The sequence below is a fragment of the Plecotus auritus genome (assembly GCF_963455305.1).
Source record: "Plecotus auritus genome assembly, chromosome: 9".
NCBI lineage: Eukaryota > Metazoa > Chordata > Mammalia > Chiroptera > Vespertilionidae > Plecotus > Plecotus auritus.
The window spans coordinates 123,460,929-123,473,922 of NC_137783.1; the positions used below are offsets into that span (position 1 = coordinate 123,460,929).

Genomic DNA, 12,994 nt, shown 5'->3' on the forward strand with positions numbered 1-12,994 from the left:
CCTATGAGCCAGGAGATCAGGGCTCGATTTCTGGTCGTGGCACATGCCCAGGTTGCGGGCTCGATCCCTAGTGTGCGGTGTGCGGGAGGCAGCCGATCAGTGATTCTCTCTCATCATTGATATTCCTCTTTCTTTCTCTCTTCCTCTCTCTCCATCTCCCTTCCTCTCTGAAATCAATAAAGAAATATAAAAAATAAATAAAAAAGCATAAAAGGAACATATATATACAGTGCGTATATGTCTAGAAAAGAATAAAAAATAGTTTAATAGGATACCCGTTAACCTGGTAACAGAGATGACCCTGGGAAGGTGATTAGGAATATCTTTGTCTTTACCTTTTTGCATTTTTTTAAATAATAAGAGATCTTCATTTACTGTATAGTTAAATATATATATTTAACAAACAAACAAAAAATATATATATATAACAAAGAAGTAGGACACAGTGAGTATTGGGGACCAGCAAGTGCACTGGAAGATGTGTCAAGCCCAAAATGTGTCATCCCTTCTCCTGGGATGACAAAGGAAATGCCGATGGCACTGTGAAGAGAGTGCCCACAGGCTAATCCTGGACACAGCAGAATAACTCAGGCTAGATGACAATGCTAGAGGTACAGTCAAACTTGACCGTAGTTGGCAGTTACTGAATCAGGACCCATGTGGAAACTTCCAGGACAGTCTTTGGTCCTGTCCTGTCCAACATATTCATTCATTCTCTCAGCCTCTCACTCATTCAACGGGCATTTGTATCATCATGCGGAAGACACCAAGACGACCTCTGCCTGTAGCCTAGGATACTGAGAAGTCGAAGGGAAAAATGAAAAAACAGCATGACAAACGCTCGATTGAGGTGTTGCGGAAGCTCCAAGGGATGAGGCCTGACCCCAACCTGGCCTCTTGAAGGAGGTCACCATCTATACCAAAGGTCTGTTCACCTAAAGAAAGAGAGCATGAAGCTAGGAAACACCACTAACACCCCTAATCACATACATGTGAGTTGGAAAAGGGTGACAAGCTAAAACACACCATCTGAAATCCATTTGCAGCCACTGAACAACCCTACCTTTAGGTTGCTGGAGGTCCCTTTTGTTTTGAGGCCTCACCAAATGACGACCATGGTCAAAGAGGCCTCTAAGCAGAGCAAGGTGTCCAGGTGGTGAAGAAGGGAGGCCGTGTCACATGAGGACTGGCGAAAAGCACACCCTGAATTTTCCAGGGCCACCCAGCTCTCTCCGGGAGCCAACAACAGCCAAGAGGTCCAGGAATTTCAAGATCCCTGACTGTACCCTCGCTTTGCCCACTGGAGGGAAGGGGCGGCTGGAAGACAGCATGGTGGGCAGTCTGTGGCACAGTTTGCAAGATCTTTTTTGCCCTCTCTCTCCTCCCCAACTGGCGTCCCAAGGTTGTCCCGTCTACCACACAGAGAAGAAAAAAGAAACGCACACCAAGTTCCAAGGCCGTGTACCCTGGGCAGTCATGTCACTCTCCCGGCCTGTTTACTGAGAGTGGACTAGCCCACTCCCAGGGGACCTCCCGGCTGTGACAGGCAACACGTGTGGCATTCTCCTCCCGGGAGAATTCATTGTTGAAAAGGACTTCACAGAGAGGGCAATGCTTAATGCCAGTGGGTTAATGGTGAAACTTGGGGCACTCAGTTCTTATTTGGTCCCCATCCTAAGGTAGGAAGCACTCTCCCAGGGACCTTCCGCTGGGACTGACCTCTTCAGTGACGACCGAGACAGCACCTGCGCAGCCTGGTTCATGGCCCTGACCCAGGCGTTCATGTCCTCCTGGGTGTCGGCACTGAAGTAGTAGGTCCTCATGCCCGACTGCTCGGCCTGAGAGCCCCCGGCGGAGGTGTTATAGATGAGCGCTCGCATCCCCAAATGCACAGCCTGTAACAGGGAGACGGAAACCCGGGACAGAGAGGTTAGCACGCATTTCACTTCCAGGGGCAAAAACAAGGAGACACTGAACCACGTTCTCCCCTCTTCCGGACTGAAGAGCCCAGGCACCACCCACTTGTTTCCACACCTGGAAAACGCCACAGCTGGAGCCCCCCCTCTCAGTGCAGTCAGGCCCAGTGACCGCTGTGCCTACTCCCCCACGGGAAAGCCGTGCAGGTGTTACCCGTTTCTGACTTATCTTACTCATGTGCGTAAGGAGGGACACACACCCAAGGCTTACGTGAGAAAGGCTTTAAATAAACCCTCATTCCCTGGAAGCCGATTCTCGGGAATCCCTGTTTTGGTTCTTCTGAAGCACACAATTACTGGAATTGAGTCAAAACTCAGCCACAACAGCAGGCAGCTGGGTGCAGTTCTTCACTGCGCTTCGCAGCTTGGGCATGAAATGTGCTGCGTGCCAAAGAGGCTGCTGTTCTGGCTCTCCCAAAAGGCACTACAAAGTTGGACAGAGCTAACATCTGACTGAAAATCCCTGTGTACCTACTATGTGCTAGGAAGCCTCGGGGTGCTTTCACAGGTATCCTTGCAAAGAGCCTGTGAAGAGGCATCAGGAATGACCTCTGAGAAGCACCTGGGACAGTTTCCAAACAAGGGGCAAGAAATGTCCTGGACCTTCAGGCCACTGCCTATGGCTGGAGGGAACGTGGAAGTGGGAGTGGCTAAAAACGGGCTGAAGAGACAAGCTGGGGCTTTGTAAACCAACACTGGGCTTTATGCTGTAGGCAGTGGGGAGCCACTGAAGGGCTTATGGTGGGAGTACCACCTGAACAGATGTGCAACTTAGGAGCAGTGCGGAGGATGGACTGGAGACTGCAGAGGGGACTGGGGGCTGAAGCCAACACTCCGGAGCACTCTCTATGCACTAGGCGCTGTTCTGGCAGTGAGTAGGTTACCTAGGGGAGGGGTGATGCCTGCTGAGACAGACCAGTGACCGCGACAGGGGAGAGGAAGAGATGGATTTGAAAAAGACGCAAAACAAAATTGAAGTGGGAGAGGAAAAGGACAGCTTTCACGTTCTCTTCTTATTCCCTAATTACCCCCAGGCTGATGCAGAGTCTAGAATATCAGCCCCAGGAAGGTGAGGACTTTGTCCTTCTCACTGCTGTATCTCCAGGATCTACATCCTGCCAAGTGAAACCACGGACAGAACACAAGATGGTTGAATATAAATCGGTGAAAAGCCTCATCTCTTGGCTGGCGTTCAGCCAGAATTCAGCAGGGGGTCTTAATTTGGGGTTTCATTTGTCACATGAAACCTTTGACAGTTTGATGAATCCTGTGAACTCTTCTCGGAATGCTTTTAAGTATACAATTAAAATAAAGGAAATATGCTGAAATATAGTTACCAAATATTTTTAACTATTGTGAGGTAGTGATTCAGGTGCTTCTTTAATAATACACCATAAAGCAAACGTAGTAATAATTACTGTCATTTCAAAGTAGGGATGCTCATAAATGATATCTCAAGATATTTACACCCGTTATAATGTGCCGTGAGCATCTTTCTGATTTCTAGTGCTGACCAAGGCATAGGTGCTGATACCTATTAAGGCCTACTTCCTTAACCAAAGGAAACGCTATAGGTTAAAAAAGGGAAGATATGATTTATCCACTGGCACTATGGGGTCTGCAGACTCAGCTCAGGTCCCCCTGGTCTTGAGAGAGGGAGAATGGCTCAAAGAAGAAGGTGAAGGCATTTTCCCAGGGAAGATCCTTGGACCCTTGGCTGGGTGGGGATGTTTTGTGCTCCAGATCCTGGACTCGAAGGGCCAAGCTTGCTCAGAGGTGACCAACAGGCCGAGGGTGGCCGTGTGTCCAACAGATCTTTGGGGAGCTGCCCCAGCTGAGCCAGCAGAGCAGGGTGGATGTCTCAGAGAGCCTGGCTTGGCTCACCCTGCAGATCTGGCTGTATTCAGGGTCCATCTAGCATCCAGCAGCCTTGGTCATGAGTAGGGGCTGCCAGGCTGCAGGCACAGTTGAGGGGAAAGACCAGGAGAGGACCATAAAACCTTACAGTCTGTGCCTGTCTACCACTACAGATAAGGCTGAACGATCTCAAGCAAGGTGCCCTAGCAACACTCGGAGAACTCCAGCTCCGGAAATAGAGAACTGATATTAGAAACAGGCATAAGGCCCCTGACACCAAATACTGTCCATTCCTCAGTATGCCCAAGAACATGGATCCTGCCCAGGGGACACCCCCTGTGATCCCTAAAAGGGACAGTCAGGGAAAGAGATGCTGTAACCCAAAGGGAAAGGGTACCTTTTCATACTCAGGAAAGCACAGTCCTTTCTGGAGAACCAGCTGAATGCCACCAGATCTGCCAGCAGTAGCTTTTCTCTGCTCTCAGACCATAAGGGTCTCCCCTGAAAGCCCCCTGCCCCAGCACATGCATGTCTTCCGTCTCCCAGACAAAAAGATTTTTCTTAGTAGAGTCTAAGAAAAAAAATTTAAAGATTCTATGACACATAAAAGATGTTTTCCTAGAATCTATTTTCACAACTCCTCAGAAAGTGTTAAGATGGAATATAAATAGATATGATCAGTTACTTTGAGAATATTCCAAATGTTATCCCCCACAAAATCACGTACAACATCATTACCCAGATTGCTTGCCCCAAAGCAACACTCGACCCTAGAAAGGAAGGTTTTCTGAGCAAAAGACCAGCCTGAAACCTATTGAACAAACTGGTTTCAGAGCCCACAATAAGCAGGAGAAACTTCTGAACGATTAAAGAGAAGAGTGTTGCTAAAACGGTAACAATGAACATTAAGTCTAATCACCTCGAATCCCTGACCATGTGCATGCAGGAGGTAACCAAAATAAGAGGAAGAGAAAAAAATTGTCTTCCCTCCCTGGAATTCAATTGAAAGAGGATATAGTTCAGGTTTGAGGTCTGTCTCCCTCATCTTCCAGCCCTGTGACTTTGGGCAAGTGTCTTCAGCGCTCCAATCCTCATGTCCCTGACCTATAAAATGAAGCGAATAATACTGACCTCACCAGCTCCCCACAAGCACTCACTGAGCTAACATGGATAAAAGCACTTCTCAAATCATCAAAGGTCTTGCAGATATAAGACAATACCATATAAAGCAACATGAAGTGGGAGAGCATCCAAGAATCAAACCACCGCAATTCTGGAGTCATGACGAGAGTGACAGTCAGGGGACAGAGACAGAGAGCTCACACCTGTCGATGAACAAAGCTGAAGCATAAGCTCGCGAAAGAGGTGGAGGAAAACCAGACTTGACTTTCCAACCACCACAGTGGACCCCAGCTCAAAATGCCGATGCAGACAATCACTTGCCAATGATGCCCGTGGACACTGCATACTAACACTTTCCTTTAACCCTCCCAGAGAACAGAAGGTGTCTTTTCGTGTGCTTTCCATGGTCCTTTAACTAACTGTGGCTGGGAAACTTGACTTTTTAAAAATATATATATTTTATTGATTTTTTTTTTTTTAACAGAGAGGAAGGGAAAGGGATAGAGAGTTAGAAACATCGACGAGAGAGAAACATCGATCAGCTGCCTCCCGCACACCACCAAGTGGGGATGTGCCGCAACCAAAGTACATGCCCTTGACCGAAATCGAACCTGGGACCCTTCAGTCTGCAGGCCGACGCTCTATCCACTGAGCCAAACTGGTTAGGGGTTGACTTTTGTTCAACTCCTCTTTAGTAGCTCCTGCCTAGTACTCATCTTGTACCCTCAACATGGAAACAGCCAAGCTATGTAAGTAGTGTAGGCAGGAGCCCAGACCCCAGCTTGAATGCATGTCATTGCCTCGTATCCTGAGCAGCGTGAGAGGTGTTCCCTGTGGCTACTGGCACCAGCAGCCAGTTGCTTCAGTGAGACTTCCACTCCAACTGCCAATAATGTTGACCTTCAACCCATCCACCTTCACCATCCCCAGGAATCTAAGAAATATCAGCAGTGGAGGAATTGTGGAGGCCACTGAAAGAGAGGGCCTCAGGGTTCCTCAAGTTTGGGCCTGACCACACCTTCCCGGAGTCTCCACACCTGGCTGTGAAGATGCCAGAGGCTGTCAAAGGATGGCCGTCAGTTATCCTGGCACCACTCACTCCACAGGGCATGACAATGAAGGAAATAGAAAAGGGGTTTTACAGGGAAAGAGATTTCCCTAGGAATCTCCAATGATCCAGAAAGTAAACCAAATTTGATTCTAATTGCTTTTCAGCAATATGCTAATAAACTAAATGACCAAACCTGAAAATCTCTTCAACAGGCAGGCCCCCTAACCCTCATTGTAAATTTTCATAATATAACTGATATAAATCCATTACGAGGGACCACCCTTTGCACTAAATGGCTGGATGCTAGTTAGACTGGCTGATTACAGTGATAAGAAAGCAAGAGAAGGGCAGTGTCCAATCTGCAATCTCAGGACTAACAGAGAGAGGAAAAGAGGGGTCTAAATATTTGAGCAAGGCTGGGGACTCAGCAGCTCAGATACAAATGAAAGCACTTGTGATGTGATATTACTCGTGTATGAAGAATTTATAACGGTTAACATGAGTGAAACTCTCTAGCTTAACTTCTTCCCCCTCCCACAAAAAGAACTGCTTAATAAAGCCTTATTTGGGAACACAGTTTCCTAGGATGGCGTCTGAGTCCGAGAGGAGAGGGGTCAGTACCTTAAAGGAATACTTGCGACTTATGCGGTCCTCAGGGCCCACCGGCGATATGACGTAGCTGGGCAGAGGAATGCTCCCAAGGACCACTTCTTCTCGGCTGTCTTTGAATGGAAAAACACATCAGAATAGCCTTCTGTGGCACCTCCCTTGGGCTGGTCCACCCCACCACCCTAGTTCAGGGCTCCTTATCTCTCCCCAGGAGGACTGCCTTCACTGACAGTCCATGCAGCTGTTCCCCTGGGACCTTTGAATCAGATAGGGCCCTCTCCCTGAGGGCTGAAACAGACATGTAAACACACTCAATCCAACTGCTCCCTCCTGAAATACAACATATGCCAAGTGCTGCGGGAACACAGAGGCAGGGGTGACACACAGTTTGAGACTTAAGAAGGTAATATGTAAAGTGTCTTCAAGGATGGGGAAGGGTGTTCTGGATGAAGCAAACCTCACAGGCAGTTAGAACATGTGTGAGGCATCCTACCTTCCACCTCCATCCTCCTCCTCCTCCTCCTTCTAATCATGGTCACACCAGAGGCCACTTCCTGACAACAGTGGTCCTGTCTCTCTCCTACTCACAGGCACTTTGGATACATACTGCCCATTGGACACAGAACGAAGCCAACTTCCTCTACCCAGTGCCACAGCCCTTACCCACCTCCTGAGCTTCATCTCCTGGTACAGCCTCCATGCGAGACTCACTCTGGCCTCACAGGTCTGTCACGCCACTTTCTTCTGCTTCTAGAACTTTTACTCGTTATTTCCTCTGCCAGTAATGTCCATTCCCTGCCTTCCCCCTGCCCCCACATACAAGCAAAGCAGTACCTATCCTTCAAAGCCCAACTCAAGTCCTATCTCTTCTAAGAAGCCTCCCCAAATGCTCCAACATGCAATTAACTCCTTACTCCCCCTAAACTGCCTAAGCACTCTGGATGCCTTCTGAAGCACCTATCACTCCCAATCTTCTCTTTAAAGTAGGCTATCTCTTCCTCCACACTTTGAGGCATACCTTCCTTCTCACTGCTGCACAGCCTACCTCTATGTACTGGGGCTCCATAAATGTTCATACGGCCAACTCAATCCACCAGCTGTCCATCCAATATCGCAGTGGATAAATCCAGATAATAGGTTACAAAATACAATGATTTACCTATACTTGCCACCTCTCCAGATTACGTCAAAGGTATGCTTGTGTCCTGAGTGGGGCAGAAGCTGACACAATTCCAGATCCTGAGACCCTAAGTAGTAGCACACTAGATCCTGTTTATTTTAACTCAATAAATGGAACTTCTAGAGCTGGGACTTACAAACATAAAGTCACCAACCATCCATATATGTAAAAGTGAACACCTCGGCAGATCAACAGGTTACAAATTAGCTCAGTCACTGAATCTGAGACAACCACCATTTGCATCACCTCATCACCCCCTCCAGCACAGAGCCCATGGTGGCTCGAGCCTCAGCTCACCTTTATAGTAAAACAAGCAATAATCAGCAAGCACAAACCACCTCCTTTTCCACAGCCTCATCCCAGAACTGTCCTGCAAAACAAAGAAAAGGAATCAGGACAGTGTCTGAGCATACTGTTCCCCTTCCCCAATCTTGACTTGCCCATATTCACTCTCTCTTTCGGGAAATTAATGAATTTTTATTTCACAGACATTCTTTCACTAGGAAATGAAATTTTAGATTCAATGATGGTTGAGCCCCAGGAAGTTTTTTCTTCCCTGGAAACAGATCCATATATTATAAGCATCCTGCTATTAGAAAGAACTATATGGATTCAAAAATACAGTTCTTCCTTTAAGAATGAAATCAGCTTTTAAGAAAAAGTTTTGTTTAATTAAATGTTATGCTGTAAAATGCCTTCACTTAAGCTGATTAGAAAGCTGATTTACACATTATGAAACCAAGAGTTTAAGTTAGCTAATTAATCAATTAGCAAAGTTCTCATTTGATTAAGTTCAATTCTCCACCACAAGAGACTGATTTTTTTCTACCGTAAGAGACTGTACTTTTCTTCCATTCAATTAAAAAAACTTGGATTTTCTTGCTATCAAATTGTTTCATAATAAGAATCTGACTTTACTCTTCTAAAATGTAAATCATTATATTTATGAAAGCCATTTTAGGTGAATGTGAAAATTTTTAAGAAGACATAATCACAGTAGGAAAATAGTAGTGTTTTAGGATCAGTTTATTCCCAAACCTAGGAAAATTCCAGAGCCTTTTTAGCTGTTAAAATTGTGTTCCTTCTGCAAAAGTTTTTGACAGATTTAGTTTTTATTAAAAAAGCCCAGCTGGCGTGCCCACTAGTTGAGTGTCAACCTATGAACCAAGGGTTCATGGTTTGATTCCCAGTCAGGTCACATGCCTGGGTTGTAGGCTCAATCCCCAGTGTGGGCATACAGGAGGCAGCCGACTGATGATTTTCTCTCTCATCAGTGATGTTTCTATCTCTCTCTCTCCCATTCCTTCCTCTCTGAAATCAATAAAAATATACATATTTTTTAAACTAGAGAGTTTCTAAACCTAACAACATGAAGTCTGTTCATTCTTTACTTACTGAAGTGCTAAAAACAAATTTAATTTGCTGAGTTCATACATTTCTTGGTTTTATTTTTTGCATTGACCAGATAATTTCTAAGCATAGGATAGCTGCTTTGTTTGAAAACTCCTCTCCACCCTTCCATACATGGTTCAACGTCACTTCCTCTGGGAAGCCTTTCAGGATTCCCCCAAGCACAGCTACATTCTCTCTGCTGTGTCCACAGGACTCCACACAAACCTCTGTTCCAGTCACAGCACAGCCAAGGGATTAGGGGGTGGGGTTTGGGGAGAATTATTTATCATTCCTTCCTTCTCCCTCCACATTTCAAAGGACCATTCTTTTATTTAATGGGCACAGAGATGCAAAAGGAAAAAGTCAGAGGGTTAAATTACTCAGGGGAGGAAAGAGATGAGCGGAAGTAAGAAAGACGAGTGAGAACAGAGCTGTGAGGGGAGGGGTATCCTTAAGAGAGGGGTAGTGCCAGCGGAGTGGTGACAGAAGAGGCTGGAGAGCTGTGGCAGTTGCCATGGGGATCAGAACTGGGGAGACAGATTTCATAGGGACTTTTATGGATTTCTACTGTGTGGTGTGCAATGTAATGCCCTCCTGCTTCCCATAAATCCTTTAGTAAAAATTCACATCATTGCTTTTGGAGTTGGATTTCTGTTTTTTCAGGTAACATGATATATGAGAGAATGTGCTGAGTGAGGGGATGACATGGGAGACATGTGTCTATTTGTGTCTCTCCCTCCCTTTCTCCCTCCTGCAGACCTTCAGTTCCTCAAGGGCAGGAAACCACATGTTATTCATCTCCTTATACCTGCTGCGAGAGCATTTAGAATATGGCAGGATGAATGAATGAATGGATGGATGGGTAGCAAGAAGAGAAGGAGACAAGAGGGACATGGTCTCTGGCCCTGGGCGCTCACAGACTCTCCAGGGCCAGAGGACCAGAGGCAGAGCAAGTGATGGGGAGGACAGAGATGAAGGATGGCCTCGGGGCGATGGAGCTGACTGGGAGGGCTTCGTGACTGGATGGATGTGGGAGAAGGAGGAGCTGGTGGAGGTGCTGAGGTTTCAAACTGAGATCCAGAAAAGCAGATTTGGGGGATGGGGGTGGAAGAGGTGAGGGGTGAGGAGACAAGGAGCTGAGGTTGGCTGATTTGGAACTTGAGGTGCGAGGGGGCTAGACTGGGAAAGAGGAAAAACAGGGATTTTTCAGCCCAATGATGACAAAGACTCTAACATCAGGGAGGCAAGTACTGGTGGGAAGGCTGGATTCGTGTTGGCCCACCCACACCGGCGCCTGGGTCCAAGCCCAGCAAAGAGCACCAAGGGCCAAAGTGGGCAAGTGGGTTTGGGGAGGGAAGCTGTAGCCACTGAGTGGCGAGTCTACTCATAAAAACGAACAGCAAATTGCTCAGTGCAGTCAGTGGACAAAAACTACCTGCTTCAGACAAACTCAGGAATAGAACACTAATTATGAGCCTGTCCCCAGCTCCCAAGAGCCAGGGTAAGGAAAGAAATCAGCAAGAGCAATCCTATCCTCCCCACCTCCCTCCTCGGCCTCCTCACCTGCTTGTGCAGCCAGCCCCTCACCACCACCGGAACATTGGGATTCCTCCGAATGGCTTGGTCCCTCTTCCCAAAACTGTGGACTTTATTGCTGGACTTGATGATCTAGGGAAAAGCAGACTTGAACTCTAGCAGCGGCGAGGATTTGGGGAGGCACAAAAAAAGCACATGCGCGGTGGGAGAGCTGCAGGCTCCCTCGGCCTTACTCGCCGCGCCAGCGCCCTTTGATCAGAAGAACAGCGAGGAGACATGGACCAGGCATGCACATGGCCACAGCCTCCTAATTAATAGGCGAGCCCCAGACCTGGCAAGCTTCCCATCTGGGTCACAGAGGAAAAAATTTAAAGGGATATTTCAATCACATTCCACCAGCAGCTGTTGGCCCCAATATGTCCTACAGCTTTCTGGAACAAAGCTACTTTTTGGTCACAGACTTTGCCAATTACCAGGTATGTATCCCTGCTAGCTGGGGGCGGTCTCAGCCCTTCTCCCCTGCAAGGCTGGCTCCTTCTCTGCTCCTCAGTCAGTGCTCCCACAGCTCGAGCACAGAAACCTCTGGGCCTTATTCAAGGACACCCTTCCTCGGGGCCATCTGTCACAAATCTCTCCAGGCCGTCTCTAACACACATGTGGCCTTTCCAAGATACGCCTGGAAAATGAAGATGCATCCGAGGGTTCTGTCAGCAATCACCTGTTTTCTTGGACAAGAAACACGCCCCCAACTGGCCTCGATTTCCCGATCTATCACTGCAGGAGAATACTTCTCATGTGTCTCCTTCACAAAACTAGGGTCAAGGTCAAAGGGGCTTCTGATTACAAAGGGGCCTGGCAACTATAAAAGAGGGGACAGAAGGCATGAGCAGCCAGGAGCTCACCTTGGGGCCAGGTTTGGCCTCCACGGTGGACGTGGTCCCAGTTGTGGACGTTTCGCTGACCATGCTGGACGGTCTTTGGTTTCTCTCTTGCTTCGACATATGTGGATTTGGCCTGTGGGGGAGATCAGAGAATCTAGTGAGTAAGTGCCAGACTGCGGTAGGAAGTGGAATCTGAGATTTATTCCTGCGTAGAACTGGTTGATGGGCCTTAGGCAACCTAGGACCGACCTTTTGGGGACCACTTGACTCCAAATTGCAGACTGAGGGCCACGATGCCCAGCCTACCCATGTGCTTCATGGAATCAAGAGGATGATAGAGGGTCACATCTCCACAGCATGACACCCCACAAAGGGGCCAAGGCAGTCATCCCTGCCTGCTGTCCTAAGGTCCCCACATTTACTCTTACTCGCCTGTCTATGGCAACTGCCCCATCACATAGTCACACACCACTACTCTTCACAAGAGTAATCCATACCCCTTACACACACACACACACACACACCTCCATTTCCCTGGCTCACAAAAGAAGCTGCTTATAATTAGTAACAAGAAATCACTTGTGAGCACATCCACACCCCCAGATACACACAGAGACTCACTTACATAAACGCCAGTAGGGCCTGCCTCCCAAAATAGATTACTCAACAAAGAGTCCTATTCTGGGAACACTCTAGTCGCCCCAAAATAGAGCCATTGGAGATATTAACCCCTTGAGCCATGCCTGGAGAGCAGGAAGAATGAAGCATGCCTGGGTCCCCATGAGGACCCAGGGTACATCCCAATCAGCATCCAGCAACATCATTCTTCCCTCTTGCCCTGGAGGACCAGCACTTTGGGGACAACACTCAAGAGACGCCTTGCAGAACCCTTCTCACCTGCCTCCACAGAGCCCCAGCATTTGCCAGTTTTTCAAAGCAGCGAGGCCGCAAATGCCTCCCCACAAATTCAATATTAGCGTTGAATGGTTCGGGGCTGATGCCCAGATGCTGCTAATTATGGGACCAGTGAGCCTTCCTCAAAGCTCAAGTCCCAGAGGATGCTGGGTTTTGTCCACTGCTCTGCCGGGCAACAGGGTCCAGGCGGCTGCAGGAAACGGAGGCTCTTTGCCTGAGGAGTGGAGAAAATTGGATCTGGAGGCTGGGCCAGGACCCCTCAGAGATGGAGATGGAAGATCCAGGCAGGACACAGCTGAAGACGGAGCACTCTGATGGCCTTTCTCCAGCCTCACCTTTGCAGAGGTGCTACAAGGGAAAATCCTAGTTTCCACCTTAGAGATAAAACAGGCTGCTTCCTTGAAAAAACATTGCTGCTCGAAGAATAAGCGATCCTTCCCATGCCCCAAGCCAGAGCCCCGGGACCCTGCACCAT

At 47.8% G+C, this 12,994-nt stretch overlaps 1 protein-coding gene across 8 annotated transcripts in view; it reads right to left on the reverse strand.

Moving 5' to 3' along the window:
* The window catches only part of PLEKHA7 (pleckstrin homology domain containing A7), a 207,906-nt gene that overhangs the window by 59,620 nt on the left and 135,292 nt on the right, over nt 1–12,994 (reverse strand). For all 8 annotated transcript variants that reach the window (XR_013961626.1, XM_080687743.1, XM_080687740.1 and 5 more), the window contains 5 exons: nt 11,626–11,737; nt 10,751–10,855; nt 8,093–8,165; nt 6,628–6,728; nt 1,720–1,895 (listed from right to left, as the gene is read on the reverse strand). Coding sequence is in view for 7 of the 8 variants with exons in the window: in XM_080687743.1 (XP_080543869.1) it covers nt 1,720–1,895; nt 6,628–6,728; nt 8,093–8,165; nt 10,751–10,855; nt 11,626–11,737 (567 nt within the window). In the remaining variant the exon portion in view is untranslated. The remainder of the gene's footprint in view (nt 1–1,719; nt 1,896–6,627; nt 6,729–8,092; nt 8,166–10,750; nt 10,856–11,625; nt 11,738–12,994) is intronic.